Source organism: Aegilops tauschii, chromosome 3, assembly GCF_002575655.3.
Source record: "Aegilops tauschii subsp. strangulata cultivar AL8/78 chromosome 3, Aet v6.0, whole genome shotgun sequence".
NCBI lineage: Eukaryota > Viridiplantae > Streptophyta > Magnoliopsida > Poales > Poaceae > Aegilops > Aegilops tauschii.
In genome coordinates this window covers 94,073,709-94,081,758 of record NC_053037.3, presented here as the reverse complement: position 1 = coordinate 94,081,758, position 8,050 = coordinate 94,073,709, and the positions used below count along the sequence as shown (strand labels likewise).

Here is an 8,050-nt window from a genome sequence, read left to right as displayed (position 1 = left end):
ATCTCGATATTATACATGTTCACAAAGTCGTTTCGTGAAAAACCAACAACTTATGCGCCGCGTGTGAAAAAGACAAAATCTGTAGCATCCCAAATTTTCAATTTAAATGTTATACATAGATCATTCATGCATATCATATTTTTGTTGCATTTCGTTCCGCGATCCTCAAAATTCTAAGCAACTCAAGGACCCTCGAAGAGAGTTGGGGATTTCACTGTTTTCATATTTGAATATTATCAAATATTGGAACGAGGATTATTTATTTTATTATTTTTCTCTCCGAAAATATTTCATATTAAAACATATGAGAGGAGATAATATGACTTCTCCAAAATAAATGAAATATTGGAGGAAAAATATTAAAATTAAATATTTATTTTTATTCGGATTTTTATTGCTACTTTATTGCATAGGAAAAATTGCATGTTTTCAAATTGCATTTTAGGGCCAAGAAAATGTTCATCTTGTTCTAAATATTTTATTTAAACGGTGAAAATTTATTTTGGCATTTTTAGATTTTTATTTATTTTTTTAGGATTTATTTTCAGCGGAATCTGTTTTTTTTTTTAAACTTCAACGAGCCCAGCCGAGCCAGGCCGGCCCAACCCCGAGCCACCGCCTCCCTCGCGCGCCCCGTGCCCGCACCGGACTCCGCCGGAGTGCGGGAAACCGCCGCCGCCTCGGATTGCCCCTTCCCCAAGCCGCCCCCGCCCCTCCCCCTCTTAAATATCCCGCCGCCGCCGCCCCAAATCACCACCACCGCCGCCGCAAGCAGCAGCAGCAGCCGCCACCGCCCGCCCCTGCCTGCCGCGCCTCGCCTGGCCTTGCGCCGCCGCCGTCGCGCCGCACTTACCCGCCGCCGCGCCGCACCGCCCCGCCGTCGCCGCCACCCCGCCGCCCCACCTCGCGCCGCCGGAGCCGCCGCCGCCGATCCGATCCGATCCGGAGCCGCTCGGTTTTTTTTGGTTTAGGTAAAAACCGTCGGTTTTTTTAAACCCTAGTTCGTTTTTTCTGATCGGTTCGCCGGTTTTCTCGGTTTAGTTTATTCCGCGGATGTTCGTCCGTACGTTCGTTTTAACGAACGGTTTTCGCCCGTTAGTCACAGACAACGAACGTTCGTTCGTTAGCCTGTTTGTCAGTTTTTCTTTTTCTCGGGTTTTTCGCGATTATTTTCGATCGCGATTTCTGATCCGATTTTCGTTTTAGTTCATCTTTTTGCTCGTTTATCGGAATCAGGTGATTCAAGCGCCTAGATCTTCGTCTCGAAACCCTCTTTCTGTTTAATTAACTTGAACAAGATTTTGGTACTGTAAAATTTGAATTTAGTCCAGATTAGTAAACGAATCTTGTTTCTTTCGCAGTTTGAGTTTCGTTGCTCCGTTTGATTTGATTCTTTTTGCAGACCGGAGTTCTTCAGTTGAAATTTCTAGTTAGATCTTCTTATTTGAGATTTACCCGTGCATCTTTGCTTGATTGCTTATGTATGCTATTGTTTGTTTGCGATAGAATTCCCGGAGTGCGAAGCGTGCTACTACGAGTCTCTAGGTTTTGCGGATCGTCAGCAAGGCAAGTAACACATTGATCATACTCTTTTCATACCCAGTTTTTATGCATTAGCTCCAATCCTCAAACATTGCATGATTAGGAGGTGATTAACATGTGGGTATTGGGAAGTAGTTGATGAGGTAGAACCTATTGCCCTGTTATTATAAAACCCTTGGGAGTTACTTCTACGTAATGCTTATATTGCTATGCTATGCTCGTAGACGTGGTTTGGGTGAGTGAATCCATGACAGATATGAGTTTGTTAATTAATGGTTAACTTAAGGTGGCAACTTTAATACACATCTGGGTGGATTGCATGTCGGGCACCTGGAGAATCCAGTGTTGTTCTAGGATATCCCGGAGTACCCGTGTGATCATCCTAAGGTCCGCCACCCAGGCTTAAAGGAAACTGAGATATTTCACGCTAGAAACTTCCGTGTGCAGCCACAAGCTATTATGGGCTCTAGCATAGTTGAGTAAGTTGCATGACCTCTTCCAGTGGTAGGCTAGCCGATGTAGAGGGATGTAGGTTGGTACTGTCTACCCAAGGTTAGAGTTAATGCTTCTGAAAGACTGTGTCTCGGTCATCCGTTTCTCAAACACCATGTAGTGCGAGAAATCCAACGGAGGCGATCGAGTCTTGTGGGGAAAAGTGCACAAACCTCTGCAGAGTGTACAATCTAATCATGGTTAGCCGTGTCCCCGGTTATGAACATCTTGAGTATCTAGTACTTGGATTATCATATGTATCTCATCACTCTAATTTAATATATTGGGTTGATAATTACCTTAATTGGGATTGAGTTGGAGGAACCTTCTCAATGATGTTTCAACTACCATGATAGTTAAAATAAAATCCATTCCTTTGTTGTAGGGAAAAATTGGCTTTTCGCAAAACTATAACCATAGAGCTTTCCACCAGCCAAATATGCATGTAGTGATAGCATTATTCTGTTCTTGCTCTACTGTGTTATATTGCCAGCATATTCCATGTGCTGACCCGTTTTCGGGCTGCAACGTATTATGTTGCAGAATTTTCAGACGAGGAGTAAGGTTCGTTAGGTCGTTGCCGTGCAGTTCAGCTATGCCGTTGGAGTTGATGGACTCAGTTTATTTTCCAAGCCTTCCGCTGTTATCGTATTAGATGGCCTTATGCCATATTTATTGTAATAAGTTCTCTTTTGAGACATTCGATGTAATAAGTGTGTGATTGCTATTCTGTTATAAATCCTTTGAGTACTGTGTGTGTCAGCATTACCGATCCAGGGATGACACTGAAGCACAGAGACTTGACCGTTTGAGGTCGGGTCGCTACAAAATCCGATGTTAAAAAATGCTTTTCACAAGACATCCTTTTGACTTTTTTACACAAGCCACAAAAAATGTCGGTTTTCTCCGAAACTTGACTTGCACACATATAATGTTGAGATGTATGCGCCAAATTTATGTTTGGAATTTTTTCACACTTTGAAATATTTTTTCGCGTACAGGAGCGCGCGCTCCCGGGAGCACCAACGGATTTCCTGGCAACCACCTCCATGCAATCAGACTAAAATCATCACCTTCTGGCATCCCAGCAGATTTGCTGGATGAATTCCTTGTAGAAAAGTACCAGAACAGCTGATTCCACTTCATGATTTAGGCCCTGTTCGGAATCACTCCAGCTCCTAAAAATACGAGTAGCTGCGAACTAGGAGTATCTGTTTCCAGCAGCGTGCCTTTTAACTCCAGATCCGGAAGCGGAGTGGTGGAGTGGCGGGTCTCCGAACAGGGTCTTAATTCGTTCCAAACAGGTTGCACATCTGTTTCGCCTCTATCTTCCATGCATATCATGTTTTCCTATTTGTGTGATCGAATTTCTCCGCTGATGAAGCACTCTAATGATTTGAAATAACAGAAAGATGTACTCCCTCCGTTTAACAAATACGAAAACACTAACACCCACACGTGTGGGTGTTAGTCAACTCGCCCACACGCCTCCATTGCCGTCCAGCGCTTTTTGCATGAATCTTGGCATAAAAAGACTGATTTGTGTGCCCCGTAGGACAACTCGTGTGTGTGGCGTGTGAGGGAGTTCGCCCGCACGCCGTTTTCTCTCCGCGGTCAACGGTTTGCCAGTCGGGGCGTACGATGAAACTGATGTCGCGCCTGCACGCCACGCACCACTTCTGTTCCCCATCTCCCACGACTGCCCATTCTCCCACTCTCCCATACCCAAGCTGTCATTTGCCATGTCTTTTAAGGGGTACATGGCAACCACCCTATTTGTGATTGTAAACAGATGGCAACTCTCTTTCACCCGAACATGTTATTGTTGCCATGTCTGTTTGTAGCGCTACGTGGCAACTGTCTAGTGTTAGTAGGTGGCAACTCATAAAGATACCACCATGGCCCACATGCTCGTCTCCCCTCGCCCACACACCAAAAACTATCAGTTGCCATGTGTTTTTGCAGGGTATATGGCAACTGCCTCTAGCGTGCTTGTAAGCAGATGGCAACTCTCTCTTTACCCGAAACATGTTTTTTAGTGCTACATGGCAACTGTCCAGTGTTAGTAGGTGGCAATTCCTAAAGTTTTTCAAATCATGTTAATTGTAGTAGACCAGCCCATACATGGCAACAGCTGCAGTTGCCCAAAAATGGCATCCGGCACTTGACCTAAGATGGCAACTGCAGTTGAGCAACCATGGCAACTGTAGTTGTCCGACATGGCAACTGTAGTTCAGCAACATGGCAACTGAAGAGGGTCCGGACCATGGCAATCGCGAGGGGACGCGTGGTTACTGACACACGGGGGCGTGTGGCTCGCAGGCGGGGAGGGACGGCGGCCGAGACGAGTCGTGCGGGCCGCGTGCTCGCTCGCCCGTACGTGCTCGTGCGGGGCGATCGCGCTGCACCGGACGTGCGGTATGTGGCTGCGCGCGTCCGGACGCGGTCGTGCGGGCGGGGTCGTCTCCGTGCCACACAAGGCGTGCGGCACAACCACCCGATACACCACACGTGTGGCAGTTATCGACGTCCAACAAATATTATGAGATATTTCAATATGGACTACATAATAAACAAACACACTAAAATACGTCTATACACATCCGAATCATAAAAAAGTTTTAAAAATCTTATATTTGTAAACGGAGAAATATTTGTCGAGTGCAAGCATAAAAAACCTTGTAGAAGCCATCGAAATTGAACAGGTTATAGGTCAGCAAGGCATGAAGACTGACAGCATCGTTCAACCATCAAGAATCAGCGTCATCAGACATCGGTGTTAAAAGCTAATTTCTTCTTCTCATTTCTCAATCAATACAGATGACATTTATGTTCACAAATCGCTGTCACGCATCTTTCTCTCCAGCTGCTTTCTTTGACAAATTCGACAAGGTGATTAAATCTGGACCGTTCTTTCTACCAATACAACCGCCACAGCCCACAGGATTGTATTCAACAAGCACAACAGGCCTCCATGCACAAAAAAACAAGTATGACAGGCCACACCCTCGTTACCACATCAGAACTACAGCTATGTTATTCTCGACGAACACATCTGTGCTAGTCATACAGCCCCTCTTGCTCCCAGATGTCCACGAGGAAATCAACCATCTCCTGCAAATTCATCGTCTAAGTTTAACCACATGCCTTACAAGGAACGTTAAAATAAACTGATTTAGATCATCTTTTTCAGATCAACTGAACTGATTTAGATCTTACATGTAGAGGGATGGGCTGAGGGAATGGTTTATTTGATCCAAGCAAACTTTCATACGCTGCATTCCAACTGCATAAAAATAATGGTTTGGGTGAGCATGAAGATTCACGGTACAGCATACTATTATGTCTCGAAACAAAAGGGCGCAGCATACAATTATCTAGTCTAAGCTTCGTTGGATATATGATTACAAAATGTTCTTCAGCTAAAATTCAAACCTGATGTCGATATGAACAAGAAAAAAAATAGCAAGAGCAAGCATCCCATATTTTTTACATTTTTGCGTCTAAGTATCTAACTTGTTTTTAAACGTCTCTTCTGGAAGATATGATTCCAATAGATACTTTGTTTGTTGCTTGTAGGACTCCAGAATATAGAACTCTACAGACAGAAAAACTAAGCTTCTCTACCACATTATAGATCTACTATACAGCCAAATAAATTCAGAGATCAACAAGAAAATACAGCAGTAATGTGCTTTAACACTTCAGACACTCACAATGATTTTAGAAGGGAAGTGACAAGCTTTATGATAGAGGCATAGAGCTAGCACCATTAAGAGCAAAATGAAACCCAATATGGGCAGTACAATCCAAACCGCATTGATAAAAAAAAGGTGTTCACAATAACTCAGATTTACCAACTTGGGTCGAAGAAAGGGTGTGAATAAGCACAACCAAGTGCATATGAACGATGCAAACAAACTGTTGATCAAAATCAGAGAAAATGTTGTACATGCATATTATTCAGTTGAATTATGTAAAGCTTTTTGTCTTGCCCTTCTTCCACATATAGATCGGACGTTCCATTTTCATACCTCAACACTGGTTCCTGGATCTGCTTCACCACCGGTTCTTGCCTTAACCTTGTATTCTCAGTCCACTCATCCCTAGTTTGTTGCCAAAGAGAAAAACCTGCAATGATATTTCCATCTGGTCAGATCACCATGTCCACTAAGACTCTTAACAGGCAGACATGTGTCGATTCCTTTAATCCTCCGTTAGACAAGAATGGCAATTGGACTTCTATTACCCCCTTACTGCTCGGGAAAAAAAATCAGCAATGGTTTGCCAGCACAAGTTCGTCACAGTCCAAATTTAGTAGGAAAATATGGAAGACATCATGCAAAATAAAGTATGAAGTATGAACTCGAAGTTCCCAAATAAATGCTCTGCCGAAACTCTAGCTCGCACACAGAAAGAAAGTGATCTCCCACAACTAAACCAAAAAAGTGTGAACTCAAATTTCCTAGTAACAAATTTTCCTTCTTAGAACCACAACAACTAGGACAAAATGGTAAAGCAATTGCACTGGTCTTGATAAAATACCATAGGTAACCGACTACCAAATAAGATTTGAGAGGCTAACACTGCTCGACGAGAACAGCGTTATTATGTATTGTATCTTTCTAACGTGCTATCAAGCTAATATATGGATAATTTAAGATAGACTGAAACGAAAACGTAGGTGTTTTCCACAATTAACATGACTAGATGCTGAATGCAAAGACAGGAGATTCGGCCAAAATCAAGTTTGATGTTTGCAAAGGTATCAGGAAAATGCGTACATGTGGTGAAAACACGCCTGCTGAGCACATATGTTGGTTCAAAAAAGGAATTACCATGATTAGCAGATTCGCCCAGGTTATGACTGCTTCCGACTCCATGCAGATCAAGGTCCCAAGAGGATGTGTTGTATGGTGCTCGTAGGTCTGCCGGATCAACCTCGATGGTGGTCGTACTCCAAAATTCCTCTGCCACCGTAGGATTCTGGGCATGGGCTATTAAGCTCTTGGAAAGATCGCCTACATGTTTTGCGGCCTTCTCACAGCATCCAAAACAGCCTCTGCTCTGTTTGCAAGGAGTTTTTACATATCGACGATTAGCATAAAATTTATTCACCAACTGAACAGGCACACACACTGACACAGCAAGAGAAAGAAGTAATCCAGGCAGCCACAGGAGGCTTTAATTTCACAAGTATAGGTGATAAGATCAAGCACCATAACATAACTGCATGTAGCCTACAAGGTATGCCACTCGAGATACTACATGAGTAAACACTAGAGAGTAATCGCGACAGTAGGCAAGATGACGCTGGCAACGACGGATCAGCAGACTAGAATCTGAATGAAGTTACGCGGATGCGGAGGGGGGAACGGTAGGGGAGCCCACCCGGAGCAGATGAAGATGCAGGCGGAGGAGAGCAGCTGCGGGATGGAGCGCCAGTCCCAGCCGGGCCCCAGCTCGACGTCCCAGTCGCCGACCCTCGCCGCCGATCCGCCGCCACGTGCCGCCGCCATGGCGCCCGGCCGCTCCGCTCCGGCTGGAATTGGAGTGTGAATGGGAACGGAATCGGATCGGATTCCAGCGAGCCACCGACCGCGGCGATTTATGAGGGATGGGCGCGGCGGGGCGCGCGGATTGGGATAAGAGGGAGCGGGGAGGAGGGGGGCCCTGGGTGGGGTGGGGTGGGGGCTGGTGGGGTTGACGAAGGTTGCACGGATGGATGACGATGACGCGGTTCGACAGTGCGCTGTGGTTTGGAGTTTTGCCTCTTCGCTTTCGGCCGACCATTCCATTTCCGTGGCACGTTGCGATTTCCACTTGGCCCGTCTCTTCGACCAATTGGACCGACTACCCTCATCGTCATCATCATAAAAAAACAAAGGCAGAGAACTAAAGAGGGTAACCCTTTTTGCCAACCAGACTCGAGATTCAAGAGATTTATTCGCCTGGAAACTATTTTTCTTACCAGCTTTTCTAAGAAAGATATGAACCTCAAATGCACATATCCATG

At 44.9% G+C, this 8,050-nt stretch overlaps 1 protein-coding gene across 1 annotated transcript; it reads right to left on the bottom strand.

Annotated features, from left to right (window-relative positions):
• Nucleotides 1-4,813: 4,813 nt before the first annotated feature.
• LOC109775343 (uncharacterized) lies at nucleotides 4,814-7,708 on the bottom strand. Its single transcript, XM_020334094.3, has 5 exons — nucleotides 7,426-7,708; nucleotides 6,873-7,096; nucleotides 6,069-6,165; nucleotides 5,254-5,320; nucleotides 4,814-5,148 (listed from the first exon to the last, which is right to left on the bottom strand). Exons 1-5 carry the CDS (start codon nucleotides 7,551-7,553, stop codon nucleotides 5,095-5,097), a joined length of 570 nt encoding a protein of 189 aa, XP_020189683.1. The 5' UTR covers nucleotides 7,554-7,708; the 3' UTR covers nucleotides 4,814-5,094.
• Nucleotides 7,709-8,050: the final 342 nt, after the last annotated feature.